The sequence below is a fragment of the Antedon mediterranea genome, chromosome 1 (genome assembly GCF_964355755.1).
Source record: "Antedon mediterranea chromosome 1, ecAntMedi1.1, whole genome shotgun sequence".
Lineage (NCBI taxonomy): Eukaryota > Metazoa > Echinodermata > Crinoidea > Comatulida > Antedonidae > Antedon > Antedon mediterranea.
The window spans coordinates 24,542,718-24,559,900 of record NC_092670.1 but is presented as its reverse complement, the minus strand read 5'-3'; the positions used below and the strand labels follow the sequence as shown (position 1 = coordinate 24,559,900).

The window sequence follows — 17,183 nt, the reverse complement described above, 5'->3', positions numbered from 1 at the left end:
AATTTTAGATTTGTATTGGTCAAATTATTTGCATTGTGCGTACGTCGTCCTTGCATAAAGTAACGATATTGTAGAGGTTAAAAAGACATTCCGCACCCAATGTTTATACGCCCAATTCCAAGATTCATTTTACCACAGAAAATAAGGCAGGTCATGGTGCTATAACATATCATGGTCCTCTAGTATGGAATAATTTAAGTCAATCCTTACTAAATAATAATAATATATTCAAATCCAACTATAAACAATTCCTTTTATCACAATACAGATCGCATTAATAAAACTTTTTCATTAAAGTTATTTTTTCTAACCTCCTGCAAATATATATGATAGTACATATACCCTTTACGTTTTTCCTTTTGTTGTGTTTGTGTTGTCCTTTAGCGTAATTCGTAATTGTGTATTAAATCTATATATATATATATATATATATATATTATTATTTCTACTACTTTATTTAATATTTAATTATTGTTTATTGTATTTGATACATTTATTAGTGTATTTTGTACTGGTGAAACCAGGCTTAAAGCTCTAATATTGAGCTTATTTGGTCTTTTCCAGGCTTTGCATTTTTTTTATTTAATACTTTGAATTATTCTGTAAAAATATTAAGTTTGATGCATTGTGAAATAAAAACGAACAATATCGACCATTCTCGAAATGTGAACGCATCATAATTGAACTGACTATCCTTTAGAAGGTGTGTTGGTTTTCCACAAAATCAGGAAGGGATAGCCAACATTGATGTCGATGTCTCGTGGAGATAACAGTATCCAGAGACTATATAAAGATTCAAGAACAACTAGAGCAATCAATTTCAACTTTGATATTAAATATAATCTATCATCAAGGTAAGTCTCTATTTTTTTAACTAATAATAGTAATAATATTTACTTGAAACAACATTTTTTTAACAGTGGCACACATACGTAGATACCAATACCAATACCAATACCAATCATACCAATTACAAAATTTAATATAACAAAGGAAAATACAAACTGAAACTAAAATAAAACATATTTGAGATAACGACATAAAATTTGACTCGACGCTATTACAAAACTTATTTTCAAACTAAAACTAGACTAATACAACTACTAATTTTGCAACAGCAATGGAAAAGAAAACACTTTTTAAAAAATAAAATAGTTCAAAGTTGTAATACAAATTGCATTTCTTAGTTTCCAAGCACGGCTTGTGTACATTTTACAATAACTGTCAAACACAGTATAAATGTCGTGAGAGTTATTTTTATGAAATAACGTGCTTCCTAGGACATATTGAACCTTAATAGATAGGTCACCAGAAATAAAATTAACTCAAGTATCTACACAATTTATTGCAATACGATTACGTTGAAGTGTTTGCAATTCTTCAATTCTAATACAATGTAACTTACTACAAATAACATCTTCTTCACCTGACCCACAAACCTTACACTTATCATTTAGATTATCAATGTTCCACTTATTTGTAATTTTTCCAAGTGGTAAAGTGTTTGAACGAAGTTTAAATTTTAAACTTGAGCCATAAAAATTTGTTTTATCCAATAGGTAAGGTTCTAGGCCAGGTGACTCTTTTATCAAAGAGTAATAAAGCAAAGATGATTTTCTTACTACTTCTTGTTTCCAAATAGTAGAATACGGTTGTTTAATTGTATTTTCAAATGTCTTGACCCAGTTTATATCAATATCAGTACCTGTACAATATAAGTTTTGGCCAACGATTCATTTCCATACACATAACATTTCTTCTTTCATATATTTTGATTTAAAAATATCCTGAGTTACTTTAATTGGTTGCCAACCTAGATCGCCATAAAGTGCCTCTTTTGCAGTGCTTCTACTCGCTTTAAGAATTGTTCGCGCCATTTGTAATTGAAGAGACTCAATCCTTTGTATGTCTTTAGTATTTGTATTAACACATACAGCACAAGCATAGTTAATAGTCAGAAGGCCGATACTTCTCCAAAGGATATCTCCATATACAACACGATCAAAATTATTGAGTCTATCTATAATAGATTTAATGTACGCAATGATCCTATTACCCTTTTTGATAACTTGATTGATGTAGAAATTGTCTTAGATTTCTAGAAATGTATAAGATACTTATATGTTTCAACTTCAGATATAAAAGTATCCCCCAATTTCCAAAGTTTTTCACTATTCAAATTCTGGCCTATTATCAAAACATTTGACTTTTCACTATTAAAATTAAATTTTCATTTTTTAGCAAATAAGGATACTAAATCTAACATTTTATTGAGTTCTTTTTCGCTATCTGCTAAAAATACGATATCGTCGGCCCAAAAAAGACTACCCATGCAGATATCGTGTATGCGCACACCTAACGCGTGTTCTCGTAATAATTTAGTGAGTTCATTCATTATTATGCAAAACAGGGTTGGGGAAAGGACACACCCTTGCTTAACACCTTCTTATATCAAAAGACTGTCTTTCAATGTCACCAAATCTTACTTGCACCTTGGCATTGTCGTACAAGCTACTCATAATATTATAATCTACCACGAATTCCTATATTCCATATTGCCATTAGCAAATAGTTTCTAACTGTGGGTAGATTGTATCGTCACCATATGTTTTTGCTATCTCGATATATTATTTACTTTTATACTTTTTGTTTTCTTCCTCAACTTTAGGCCTATTTTATGATTTTCTTAGTGATATTTCTTTTTTTCAAAGGATCTTACGACTACAGGAAATAAACTTTGTTCTGCAATATTTTATATAATGTAAATATATTACTGAATAAATGTGAATGAATTAATCAAGGAATAGTGAGATTACAGCATTTTCCCTGCTATATAATGTTGTGGATTAGTCTTTTCGTTTTTATAGATAGAGATGATGAACTTTCTCCTCTCCCTATCCCGCCACAATTACCAAACCTACAATTCTAATTAGGCCTATGTTGTACTTCTATCACCTCCTAATTCCAGTATCTCCATCTCCCAGTCAGCTCCCCACCCACCCCCCTCCCCCTTAAAAAAAAAACCCGGATTCATGGAATTTTTTAAATGTAGTTAAAAAACTTCCCGGTACAATTGCGGTCATATGTTATATGGTTACGTGCATAAACAGACATTTTTATAACGAACAAACATCGATAGTGGGGAAAAGTGGGTCATTTTGACCATATTTTGGCCCCTCTAATTTGGATCCTAAATGGCGGATGATGTTCAAATGTAGTTTCCCGGTACAATTGCGGTCATTTTGATACCCCATATGTAAGGTTATGTAACAACGAACAAAGAAGCAAACAAACAAGCACACAAACACACAAACAAACAAACACACAAACAAACGTACAAACTCTCTTACTTATAATAGTTTGCAGCGATCTTACAGAGAAAAGTTTATTTCTTGTAGCCTTAAGATCCTAATCTTAAATTAAGATCTTAAAAAAAAAATCACAACTTTTACAATGGAACAATATGAAGATTACATACTTGAATACAAGTTTATAAAAAGAAAATCTTTGTTCAGGTTTGCATCCCACGATCCATTAGTATTGAAGCTTAACATTAATCCACAGAAAATACACATCTCTGCGTGAAGACACAATTTTGGGTGGTGTGGTGGTTTTCCCACAAAAAACCAATAACAACATATGTTGCGCGATGCCTCGATATGATTATGTAAACGCATACTTATCAAAGTATATAAAAAGGGCATTAAAAACAACATTCGAACAACAATATTAACTTTGAGAATCGATCACCAGGTACTGATATCGAATTCATCTAGACTATCACTGTATTTTTATGTCTATTGCGTTTTTCGTACTATTAGTTGGGAAAGCCACTCGACAGTGCAGTTCTTTTGAACTGATCCACTTTTGGTTACCCGCAGGTGCTGATAGTACTTTTGTTCTGTTTTGTTGAATGATGCCGTACCTTGTTTATGATTTTTGTATGTTACCTGGAAATTGAATAAAATAAAATAAAATAAAAATAAAGTATAATCAGGGAAGAGTTAAATTACATTGTAATTTAACTCTTCCCTGGTATAACTTTCTTTATGATTGTGTGTAGGTTTTTAGTTTTGTAACTCTTTTACACCGCCTAGGAAAACACACAAGCGCGTCAACGTGATGTCCTATGTTTTAGTGTCATTATTTGTATCTCCTGCCGTTATACAATTCGTTAAACTGTATTTCTAAACCTATATTTCATTTACTGTAAACGATGCATGTGGATGTTTTCTTTTTTATAGGTATATTTACCGAGATGAGGGCGTTCATTTTTGTTGCAGTTCTCTGCTTCACCTTTGCGGGTAAGTTAAGTTTAAAGCAATCAAAGTAAATTAAATATGAGAGGGAAGACACATTTTGACTTCCAGTTTCGGAAATATGGAGTGGTAGAAATCGAAATTCCATGCGTCGACGAGTGAATCGAATGATGTTAACATTTTAAAAAATCAGGAAAAAATGAAATTTTACTTTCCTATAAACAAATGTATAAAATCAGGTTGCAAGATGATCAGCAAAGTAAGTTTATGAGCACTTTGTGGATATATGTGCGCTCTATAAATCTTATTATCTTATCGTATCTTATGCCATGGAGGAAATGATTTATTTATTTTTTTCGTCCATGATGTATTCAATTCAGTTAAAAAAACATGTATTTACGTCCAAAAGACAAAAAGTAACAAAAACAATAATGGCAAGAGATAATTTAGAAAAATGGACGAAAAAGTGCCGCATAAACATAACAAAAAATCAGAGAAAACAAATTATTAAATTCATTTAAAAATGAATGAAAACATATTAAAGGCAATAGATTAATCTTACATTGTATTGGCCTTGGAATATTGGGTGATGAGGCCACTCACAACGATTAAACACCCTGAAACCAGCTGATGTCTCAGTTTCCTAATATTGATTGGTTAATGTTGATTTCGTTTTCTAGATGGTGGAGGAGATGGTGATTCTTTCAAATGTGAACAAGACGGTTTATTCGCCGATTCACACGATTGTTCATACTATTATGAATGTAATGGTGGTAGGATGTGGCACAGATCTTGTGCACCGGGTACTGTGTTCAATCCTAACATTGGTGTGTGTGATCATGCATACAACGTTCCAGGTTGTTCCTAAAATGGAAATATGAATTTTAAGGCATAATTACCAACAATGTTGCTGTTGTTTGATAAGTTGAATGCTTTTGTCTGATAGAAAATTTAATATAATTTTCAAGAATATATGAAATAAATATTACGGTGAGCAAAGGTTGTTATTATAATCATTCATCATTCATGTTAATGAAAGGTATATTCAAACTCTTCTTTTGCATATTTCTCTGAAATTGATGCATCGTGATAGAGACGTAAGAAAGAATCAAAGAGGAGTTGTATACGACCAAGGCAATCTAACAGGACCCTGACCTCGCCTTGCCATGACACACAAACTTTGTCCTCCGTCCCATGCAACTCCTTTCAATCCAGCTACGTTACGGTATGCAAAATAAACAAAACACAAAATGCAATTCTACATGAAATTTAGCAAGGAAAATGTTGAATTAAAACATAATAAAGTAAATTTGAAATGTACTGACTGGTTGTCGACGCGTAATATACAATTTATGTCAGAAGTAAACAAAACAAAGTGACTTTCGAAGCTACTATTATTTTATATAACTATAACCATCTAGGTCGCCGGTTTTCAGCTATTAAAATAATTATCGTAGAAGGATAGGTAAATGCGAAGCATCCTCGTATTATAGTGTGCGGGTATTTTTCAAGATGGACATCCATTAGACAGTGTATACCACGATAGGGAAACACCACTATTTGGGGCAACTCATTGAACCTAAATTCGTTTTACGTCAATAACTAATTATCTAACTCAATTTAATTAGTAAACAGGGTTACATCAGGTGGTTAAAATCAGTACCGAAAGTACGAACCAACCAACGATTTACCGAATTCTTCACTCACGTAAATGTATATATAGATAGCATGTGTTGAAGGATGTAGCCAATCAGACGCGCTGAAATATCTCAATGGGCAATTAACAAGGCCATATAGATGGCTGCAGTCGCGTGCTTAGTGTTTACCGACCGACCGACCAACCTACCAACTGACCGAAATTACTGAACATGTTTAAAAATGTTGAAATGTTTAAAAACAGTTATATTTTTTTAATTTACACGTGCGTAGCCTGTCACTTTTGACGTGCTCGTATAACGTAATTTCGAGTTGAAAAGTAAGTCAAGAAAACAGAAATCGGGCAAAAAGAGTGCGCAATAACATTTTAACATGCAGTGCGCGCGCAAAAATCTGCGCACTCATGGAAATTTTGTAAACGCTTAAAATTGACTGAAACGTACTCTTATTTCATCGAAAATAAAATTTGAAAATTTTAAGCACGCGTACGCATGCGTTACATGCACTACGCACGTAATTGTATTACCATATGATGATTTATGACCTGAAATTTATGAGTACCAAATTTTATTTAATTGTGATTCATGGTTGTGAAGATATGATTACAAACGTGATTTCGTTAAATCGTGCGTAGACCGCGTAATTTTTTATTGCGCACCTTGAAAACATAACCACATCGATTCCTGGCCATAAGGAATATACTGTAAAAAATTGACTTAGCTAGATTAAACTGATATCAAGATAAGGTCAGAAAGCGATAAAACGCATAGTGATACCGGACCGACAGACAGACCGACAGACCGACAGACCGACCGACCGACATAGTGAACTATAGAGTCGCTTCCACGCGACTAATAAACTTTAAAGGAATAGAATACATTGAACTTGTTAGTGAAGTAAACAATATACATTGATAACCATCTGGTGATTCAATTTACCCAAAACCAACGCTATGGGATAATTAAATTATGCATACAGATGCATGTGTTTGTCACGGAGAGTATACTTCATGTAGAACATTTTTAATAGTAATGTTTAACAATGACGAAAAGTGGTATATTCAATGTAAAATGAAGTTGAAATAAAAAGTATTTTTTAAAAACAAATTAATGCAGTTACCAAGCGTCTCGCATCGTGCGGGACGGTCTCGCAATTTAAAGTGATTTTTAATGAAACACGCATTTTGAACACATGTATGTATTTGTCACACATTTAGCAGAAGTATATGCGTGATCAGTTTTTATCACTATTTGAGAGAAAAATGCATTCGAATTAATCGGTATATTTTAAAAGTATAAAACAGTTGACGTTCGCATTAAACGCAAAATACAATCCGTCTTCAAATCTCTCAGATTGGTAACTATATGTAATGTACGTATTAGTATTATCTGATTTTTAAAAAAGGTCAGGAGTAGCTAGGTGTTGACGACGCTCTGATTTCTTTCTAACATCCTGTTTTAGATCATTTAGACAAACCTAAATCCTATTACAGAACTTAAAAACTAACCTAAAGTCTTTAGCAGATGCTATGTGTATTGATCAGCTAGTTTTTGACGTAACTCGATCATCGAATGATTTTAGTTCTAATACAATAATTGATCTTATATTTACTTCCCGTCCGGATCGATTGTGTGAAGTAAAAATTGATGCAGGTCTTGCCAATTCTGACCATCACATGGTAACGTTTAGAATTCGCGGATCTCCTGGAAAACTTCCCAACGTGGTCCGTGAAATTATCAGTATCATAAAGCAGACGTTGAACATTATCAGAGCCTAATTTCGTTGACTCCATGGGAGTTAATTGATTTCACTGACATCAATGTGGCATGGGATCAGTTTTCGGATTTCCTTCTAGCTTGTGTCAATGATAGTATTCCAGTTCGTCGCTCCCGTAAAAAAGCCAAACCCTGGATATTGCCTGTGGTTTATAGACTTATTCTTGAGAAACGGGCTCTGTTTAAAAAAGCTCGTAGATTAAGCAGTACTTTGGCTTGGAATAAATACAAATGTATACGAAATAAAGTACGCAACGCGTCTAAGAAAGCATACAGTGACTTCATTACCAATCTGTTTAGAAAGAAAGATAACTGGAAGTCATTTTGGTCTTTTATAAAAAGCAAGCGAAAGTCATCTCAACTCATTGACTCCTTTGTGGTTAAAGGCAATACCATAAGACACCCTACTCAAATCGCCAACGAGTTTAACAAGTTGTTTGTGAGTTCTTTTAGTGACTCCCCTAATTATGTGAGTCTCGCTTCACCAACTTTGGACATTCCATCTCTTGCCGGTTTTCATGTTTCACGTTGTCAGGTGGAATCTGTTATCAAAAACTTCGCAGCTAATAAAGCTTCTGGTCCTAATGGTGTGAGTGTTCGGATGCTTAAACTCGCTTGTCCGGTAATTATTCCGGCTATCACACATTTTTTTAATCATTCGCTGTTATGTGGTAAAATTCTTACTTTGTGGAAGCGTGCAAATGTTGTTCCTGTATTCAAAAAGGGTGACAAAAGTAACTTACTTAATTATCGTCCAGTGTCTCTTACGTCGGTGATGTGCAAGATGTTGGAAAAACTTGTTTTCCAACAAATTCCTACCTATAGGTCCATGGTATTACTGTACATATAGTACTGTATGTTTAGTTTTTGCTTTCTTTATGGCAAAATAAATATTTAATTTTTATTATTGCTTATTTTCCTTATAACTTTATCCAAGAAGAAGTACATATTATATATATGCATATTACAGTCAAGTTGCAACTGCCACGAATCCACTCCACTTTGGTTACTAACTAAATAATTAATAATATACCATCATAACTAACAAACAAATTAACAAGTTAATAAATTAACCACCATTAAATAATTTTATTTACACAAAAGTATTTTACATACAGTATAACATGTAATATCTTGTTTACATCGAAGTAAAATATGCCTATCAAACTATCTTGCTCAGGCTAAAATATCAAGTTATATATGTCAATATTTGAGTTAAATCATCACGATAATAAACATTTTTATTTTTTTTTTATTTTTAAAGACATCTGTTACGTACATCAATTTACAAATATCAAAATAGGATTGTTTTTGTAGCACAAGATGAATCACAAGTCGGATAGTTTATTCTTAGAAACCTGAAAGAAAAAAAACACCAATAATGAGCTATTCATAGTTAAATAATTTTAATGTCAACTTTAGTCATCCTAAATGTTGTCGCCATGATCACTACTATACTGTATATATAAACGGTCTGAAAATTTCAACCTAAATATCATCCTATGTACGACCATCCAAATTACCTAATCCTACCTACAGTCCTTCCTAGCCTAGGCTACATTATTGTCATTATATATTTACAAACCTCCAACAGCCACAACATATTTTCTTTTCTTTGGCAAAAGAATTTCCCGTAATATAGTCCTAAATTAATTAAATAAATTAAAAGGTCTAGGCCTAGGCCTAGGACTTTCTTTAAATATCCGACGATATATATCCATAATTCAGTGGATATAGATTCAACATTTTAAACATAATATGGCTTCACATTGATTATAATAAGTCGGCGATATGCCACTAAAAACTAGCCTGCGGCCCTCTCTATCCCTCTACAAATAGCACTGGGTTTCCGTCAAATGGGCTAGGCCTAGTCTAGGCCTAGATAATACAAGTTGGGTACATTTTTTTACAACCAAATAATCTACAATTATATTGCAATATTTACCAAACTAGCATCAAATTCAAAATAATAAAGCTACTAATAACATATTTTGGTATATTAACTGATTTAAAAACGGATTGCACATAGTGATTTTGAAGGATTGAAATTACTCAACCACACGGCCTGTACTAAACATACGAATCCAAGATGGAGTCTGCTTAGAATATATCCCCAGCTTTGAACGGATATTGAATCCGTCCCACAAGCTGAACCAAGCTTAAACTTTCAGAAAAGATAGATTAATAACCTAATAACCAACCACTAAGTTTTTATAAAGGTTCCGTGCTGATGAGAAAAGTGCCGGATTCCCTACGAAACCAAACAAATAAATCATGTAGCCTACCTCAACAAACACCTCCATCTGCACTTTTTTCTTCGATAAGCTCTGTCTTCATTTCCTGGGCTATTTATACCAAAATTTTGTGGCGGGAATAATCTTCCATATTAGGAGTAACAATTTCCAAATATAGAAAGATATAATTTAACCCGGATGGTGGAAATTGCAGCAGATTTGTACAATAGGGTTGGTGAAATCTGTCCATAATAGGTTACTTTTCTGTCCATAATAGGGGATTTTCTGTCCATAATAGGGACTAGAGGGCGCTGTTGTTTGTCCATAATAGGTAACTTTCATAATTGGCTGTCCAAAATAGGCGACTTTTTGTCCACAATAGGCGAGTTTATTGGAGTAGTGCGCCATCCATTGTGTTGTCCATAATAGGTGATTTTGTTGGCGTACTCGATCGTACATACATACGTAGTTTATTTCGCGAGTAGAAGTAATAGTATTATTAGTTAATACTAATTTGCTTTCTCTTCAGACTTCGAGGCTACCTAGGCCTAGATAGTAGGAGGCCTAGGCCTAATTTACGGTGGCCTATAAGTGTCACGGCAACTTTCAAAAAATATCACGGCAACTTTCAAAAAAAGCCACGGCAATTTGAAAAAAGCCACGGCAAATTAAAAATAAAACATCACGGCAAATTAAAAATAAAACATCGCGGCAATTTAACAAAAATACCACGGCAACTTAAAAATGAAACACCACGGCAAATTAGTATTGAAACACCACGGCAAATTAGTAATGAAACACCACGGCAAATTACAGAATGCCACGGCGGAAGTGAGTTACCACGGCGGAAGTGAAACCTTTGGAATCTTCGATTTTTTTCTGAGGTAGTTTAAGTAATTATTTGTGCATTGAAGTAAATATTATTATATTAATTTATTATATTTAACTGCAGCATTTATGTGTTTATTGCACTAGGCCTAGCTATGCCTACTACTAGCCCTAGGCCTTAGGCCTACAGTAGTAGCTAGGTCTACTGTAAAAACAACTTGTTATATAAAACAGATTACTGTAAATATATTAAAACATTGTAGAATGTTATAGGGCCTAGGCCTACCTTGTAATAAGGCCTATGGTCTAGCCCGGCCTAGAAAGTTCAAGAAGAGTGCAATAAACACGTAAACTGCTGCAGTTAAATAAATTAATATAATATTTACATCAATGCACAAATAATTACTTACCTCAGAAAAAATCGAAGATTCCAAAGGTTTCACTTCCGCCGTGGTAACTCACTTCCGCCGTGGCATTCTGTAATTTGCCGTGGTGTTTCACTATTAATTTGCCGTGGTGTTTCAATACTAATTTGCCGTGGTGTTTCATCTTTAAGTTGCCCTGGTATTTTTGTTAAATTGCCGCGATGTTTTATTTTTAATTTGCCGTGATGTTTTATTTTTAATTTGCCGTGGCTTTTTTCAAATTGCCGTGGCTTTTTTCAAATTGCCGTGGCTTTTTTCAAATTGCCGTGGCTTTTTTTGAAAAAATTGCCGTGATATTTTTTGAAAGTTGCCGTGACACTTATAGGCCACCGTACTAATTAGTATAATTATTTAAGTCTCTCTAGCCTCTAGGCCTAGCCTAGGCTAGTCCTGTTTTAGTTAGGCTACCTCAGTCAGGCCTAGTACTACTAGTACTAGGCCTACTAGCTTAGCTGGAGTCCATTTGTTATTGTCCACTAATGAAATGTGAGCTTTTTTTTTTCTAGGCCTACCTTACAGCAGGGGAGGAATACAAATGACATGGGCTCATATTAGGTAGATAGGTTTCCTACTACAAACAACTAGGCCTATCTTCATCTGTTTTTTTATTATTTTATTTTTTTAATATGAATATTTTACAGACGAGGGCCTAGGCCTACTCGTAACTATACTGCCTAACTGCAGGTCAGGTCTGACGGACTAGTCACTATACAGTCTTTTACTAATACCACTGCCACCACCGCCCACTACTATACTTTGAAGACCGAAATCAGCTACTACTAGCCTAGTCTACTAGACCTATTGGTAGTTTGTCTTCAAATCACAGACATCTAGATTGCTAGATTGACCTATTTAAATTTTTGTTTTTTTTTTATTATTTTTTGAATAAATGAGTCTTATCCAGACAGTTCGGACAGTTAGTAGGTTGGCAGTATAGTAGAGCCAGAGCTATTGTTACTGTATCTATATATAAATTTACGTAAGGGCAAAATTCGGTAAATCTCGGTTTATTTCTAGAATTTTTACTCGATGGTATATAAAGTTGGTTCATACTTTCGGTACTGATTTTAACCATCTGATGTAACCCTGTTTACTAATTAAATTGAGTTAGGTAATTAGTTATTGACGATTAAAACGAATTTAGGTTCAACGATTTGCCCCAAATAGGGGTGTTTTCCGATCGTGGTATACACTGTCTAATGGATGTCCATCTTGAAAAATACCCGCCACAAAAATACGAGGAGGCTTCGCATTTTCCTATCTCCTCCTACGATCATTGTTTTTAACAGCTGAAAACTGGTTAAACAGTTAGAGTACATCATCATAATGTTGAAGACAGGCCGATTTTCTTAAAAAATACTATTTTGATAGATTTAATATACGATTATACAAATGTATTGATTTGCGATGAATGGAACATTCCAATCTCTGTTTCACAAGTGTCTATTCCCTCAGGCGTCGTAAAGGCAAGTACAGTACTGTATACTCGAAATTCGATCCATTTTTGTTTTTAATCTGTGCTGCAGAGGTTGGATATAATTTTTTTTTAAACGGATAATGAGCTAGCGTTTTCACTCGCCGTATATTATGTACAAATCTTTATTATTGCAGTTAAACCACCCACATCATCACCTTTCCCTCACTGGCATAAGTAGCGTTGTAAAACCAGTAGAGAATAGGCCTACGGTACATCACATGCCTTAAACGCAGAACAACTTTGGTGGGTAGGGTAGGAACCAACTTAAGTATGAATTGGCTCTAAGAAACAATTGAAAACCATTAGGCCTACTAATTAAGTTGAGTTAGATAATTTAATATTTATTGACGATTAAATCGAATTTATGATTTTCCCCGAATAGAGGTGGTTTTCACAAATTGTTTTACATTATATTATAAACATATACACGTCGTAGTGATGTATCGTTACATGTGCTGTACTATTTCAATCGACTAGGACGGTGATAGTTTCAACAAAGTATTACATCGCAATGTTTTACTGTGTTTAGTGGTATATTATTTGTAAAACATGAAAGCAATTAATATTTCGTTACTAAATAGATAAAGAATATATTTTAACATTGTTCCTCTTTGCACCCATCCTCTTCCCCATCCCTCAACCCTAATGTTACATACAAAACACAAATTAAGTTTGTTTAAATTTGACTTAAACAATTGGTCTTATTTTGTGACAAGTTTCTCTTTCGGAAGTAATAGGGTGCTAATTTTAGTTGAGTACATAAATCACAGTGTCTATTTATTCGTTCCTGTAAACGACATGTATTATTTTCCTGCGGTACGTACATTTGAAATCGCCAGTTTTTTAACGCTGAAATTATTATGTATTCGAGAACCATCTGTGGGCACGACCTAGATGGTACGCGAGCGAAGCGAGCGTACCATCTAGTGTTATTAATTATGTCATCTATTTAAATCTCAATTTTTCCATATTTTTTGCATGTATCAAAGATTGTGTACAGTGTATCTTCTGATCAATGTTATAGTACAGTAGCATGGACATTAACTAGGGTAAGTAACAGATAGGCCCAACTTACAATTGAAGAATAATACTTTACATACAACCCACTAGGCCTACATCTTTTAGGACATTTTTCAATATGACCAAGATACTGTAAAATCCCAAGAAGAAGCCTATTTAGAAAAAGTATTTGTTTGCAAAAGTAATCTTCGGAAAAGAAGGATACAATTTAGTCAAACATTTTCAGAGAGACAAACTGAATTTTATCAGTACCGTAGTAGAAAAACTGACAATACATGAAAATTAATTTTTAACATTCTGATTTGAAATATTCTATTCATTTGAATTGCTAAGAAATTAAAAGTAGATATTTTTTTTTCCATTCATTATAAACATTACAATCACAGTAAAAAGAATAGATAAATCCACTAACAAATTCATGCAGAAAATATTTCAAAATTTAATTGAATGTTATATTATTAAAGCATTCATTCAATAAAGCATTTGTCTTTAAAACATTTAATATCAGTTTTCATATAGTGAGTATGGTAATAATTGACTCTAACAACTGGTATAAACTTAAATTTAGTAAAACAATCCTACATATCTTTTTTTAAATGCAATAAAATATTTAAACATAACTGTTTCCCACCATACTGTTTCCCACCATACAACATGAAAATTTGTCTCAGCATTACTAAGATTGAAGTTACTTGCATTATAAAATACTTAAACATTATTATAGTATTTAAATGCTTCCTTTTTTTTTTATTATAGGCATACAGATGTTTGATATTCTGCTCATATACAGTATGCTGCTGAAATGAAAAAGTACATCACTTCAACATATTATTTTTGATCATAATCATCGATCAATAATTATAGTAATAAACATAATAATTATGGTGCATTTTATTTATCCTTGCTATTTTTTAAATTGTAGTTTAACCATGTTTTTACACTTTTAAAATTAATATAATTCAGTATTTTTTAAATGTGATTTAGATTTTGAATAAACTGTTCTGAATACAGAACAAAGGTGTTGTCGTATTTCTTATTATTAAACATTAAAATTGATTCATTTAATTAAACAATATAATAAATGGATGAGATGTGCTGCTGTTGATACACTTTTGACTGGGATCGTTTGTCATTGAGCTATGTGGATCCAGAATTTTGAAATAGGGGAGGACCTAAAATGACGAAATGAAGTGCTGAACTGTGATGTCTTTTTCAATATTAAATTGATTTTTATTATTACTGTTAACAAAACAAAATAAGTCCAAAGAAAAAAAAATACAACAATTACATTGAAACACCAATGCCTTTATAAAAATAACAGTTTACATTTTCATTATCTTAAAAAAATAAAACTTTATCAATATTATTATTAGAGTATTATGGGGTATTTTTTATTTTTGTAAAAGAACGTGTGGGTTTGGTGATTTATTTAAACTTGCAATAGTATGGTAAGTTGCGTAATGTCTGTCCGTACTGTCAAACCTAAAATGAAGTTCAAATTAAATTATTTGTTGCTGAATAAATTTAACATTTCATTATTATTAGTGGACAATAACAATTGGACTAGGCCTAGGCTAGTAGTACTAGTAGGCCTATAGAGGTAGCCTAACTAACAGGACTAGCCTAGCTAGGCCTAGTAGGCTAGAAAGCCTTAAATATTTATATACTAATTAGGCCTCCTAGGTAGCCTCGAAGTCTGAACAGAAAGCAAATTAGTATTAGGCCTACTTCTACTCGCGAAATAAACTACGTATGTACGAGTACGCCAAAAAAATCACCTATTATGGACAACCATGGAGAAATCAGTTACAACACAATGGATGGCGCACTACTCCAATAAACTCGCCTATTGTGGACAAAAAGTCACCTATTTTGGACAGCCAATTATGAAAGTCACCTATTATGGACAAACAACAGCGCCCTCTAGTCCCTATTATGGACAGAAAGTAACCTATTATGGACAGAAAAGTAACCTATTACGGACAGATTTCACCAACCCCGCTCACTGGCGTCGGGTGTTATGTACTGAGAAGGCTTTAAACTAATTTTAAAATCCGCCCTGGGGCGGGTATAATTGCTAGTTGTTAATAATGTCAAGTTTAGTTTTTATTTGTCAAAGATCGCTTTGTTTAAAACACATCCAATTAGCGACCATCATTTTTTTTGGTATGAATAAAGACAATTAAGAAGAATAAATAATAATATAATATTAATCATGTGATAAAAACAAGCAATTATACTGGTTCTCTTCCAATTAAAGATCACTTCCAATTAGCGACCATTTTATTATTTTGCATGAATAAAGACAATGAGGAGAATAAATAGTTTATAATCATGTGATAAAAACAAGTAATTGTACTGGTCCTCTTCTAATTATAGATCACTTTAGTTTAATAAGACACTTCCAATTATAGATCACTTTACGACACTTCCAATTAGCGACCGTTATATTATTTTGTATGAGTAAAGACAAGAAGCATAAATAGTTTTTAATCATGTGATAAAAAACAAGTAATTGTACTGGTCTTCTTCCAATTATAGATCACTTTACGACACTTCCAATTAGCGACCGTTATATTATTTTGTATGAGTAAAGACAAGAAAAGCATAAAATAGTTTTTAATCATGTGATAAAAAACAAGTAATTGTACTGGTCCTCTTAATTATAGATCACTTTAGTTCAAACACTTTCAATTAGCGACCGTTCATAATAACTCCGGCCGCAATTCACTCCGACCGGCCGCATCTCTATGATGCGCCTACTAATGAGTCAAATATTTCAGCTACTAGAGTACATGAGATGTTTTGTCCCCCAAAAGCCATGAAAAATAAAGATTTATATAAAACCAGACTTTGAAATGGCCATTTTGCAGTTTTCTTTCATGGAAAAAAACCGAACACAATTATTGATTTAATTTCAAGACAAAAACAATTTATGGCAATTTGACTATTTTGTTAGATTAGGTAGGGTCTACAGTTTTCCGGGTAAATGTTTTTTTTTTGGCGATCCAACTTTCGTGAAATAATTGAATAACTATTATGTGACATTAAAATGGCATATTAAAACAATAATAATAATTTTTTTCAGGGGGACCGACAATATATTTTTAATTAATTGCGTTTTTCATTCGTACTATGTTACACCTTTGACTTTTTTTTGTGGTATCTCATATCATACTAAATAATAATATATTATCTTACGTCAATGACTCACTTACCTATATTTACGTAACAATTTAGATGATTCTGATGACATTAATCGCCAGTATCGCTGAGCTCTTTGCATTCGAGGTAACACTCGTTTCAGTAGATGTAATGAGACAGTTAAATAAATTTTTTCAGGTCTTTTTGTATTGATCTGTACTGCCGTTATATTAGGTTCGGGTGTAACACACTGTTCTTTTACAACTCATTGAGAATGTTGATAGGCTTACCTAAGCACTGTAGTGCTAGTAACATCTTTTCTACGAGGAGAATACCTTCTTTTTTTACGAGCATGTACGACGCAC

The 17,183-nt window shown here is 33.0% G+C and overlaps 1 protein-coding gene and 1 long non-coding RNA gene across 2 annotated transcripts; both read left to right on the top strand.

The window, feature by feature from the left end:
* Window positions 1-833: 833 nt before the first annotated feature.
* LOC140063523 (chitotriosidase-1-like) lies at window positions 834-5,249 on the top strand. The gene is made up of 3 exons (XM_072109876.1): window positions 834-854; window positions 4,245-4,304; window positions 4,940-5,249. The coding sequence occupies exons 2-3, from the start codon at window positions 4,259-4,261 to the stop codon at window positions 5,125-5,127; spliced, it is 234 nt and encodes a 77-aa protein (XP_071965977.1). The 5' UTR covers window positions 834-854; window positions 4,245-4,258; the 3' UTR covers window positions 5,128-5,249.
* A 5,020-nt stretch (window positions 5,250-10,269) lies between these two features.
* LOC140063524 (uncharacterized) lies at window positions 10,270-14,671 on the top strand. Its single transcript, XR_011847628.1, has 3 exons — window positions 10,270-10,353; window positions 13,644-13,703; window positions 14,431-14,671. It is a non-coding gene; the product is annotated as an uncharacterized lncRNA (long non-coding RNA).
* Window positions 14,672-17,183: the final 2,512 nt, after the last annotated feature.

Bases quoted from the DNA above. Each gene is read 5' to 3' on its own strand.
- LOC140063523 (XM_072109876.1), top strand. From the start codon at position 4,259: ATGAGGGCGTTCATTTTTGTTGCAGTTCTCTGCTTCACCTTTGCGG. The intron at 4,305-4,939 runs GTAAGTTAAGTT...TTCGTTTTCTAG, and splicing joins TCTCTGCTTCACCTTTGCGG to ATGGTGGAGGAGATGGTGAT.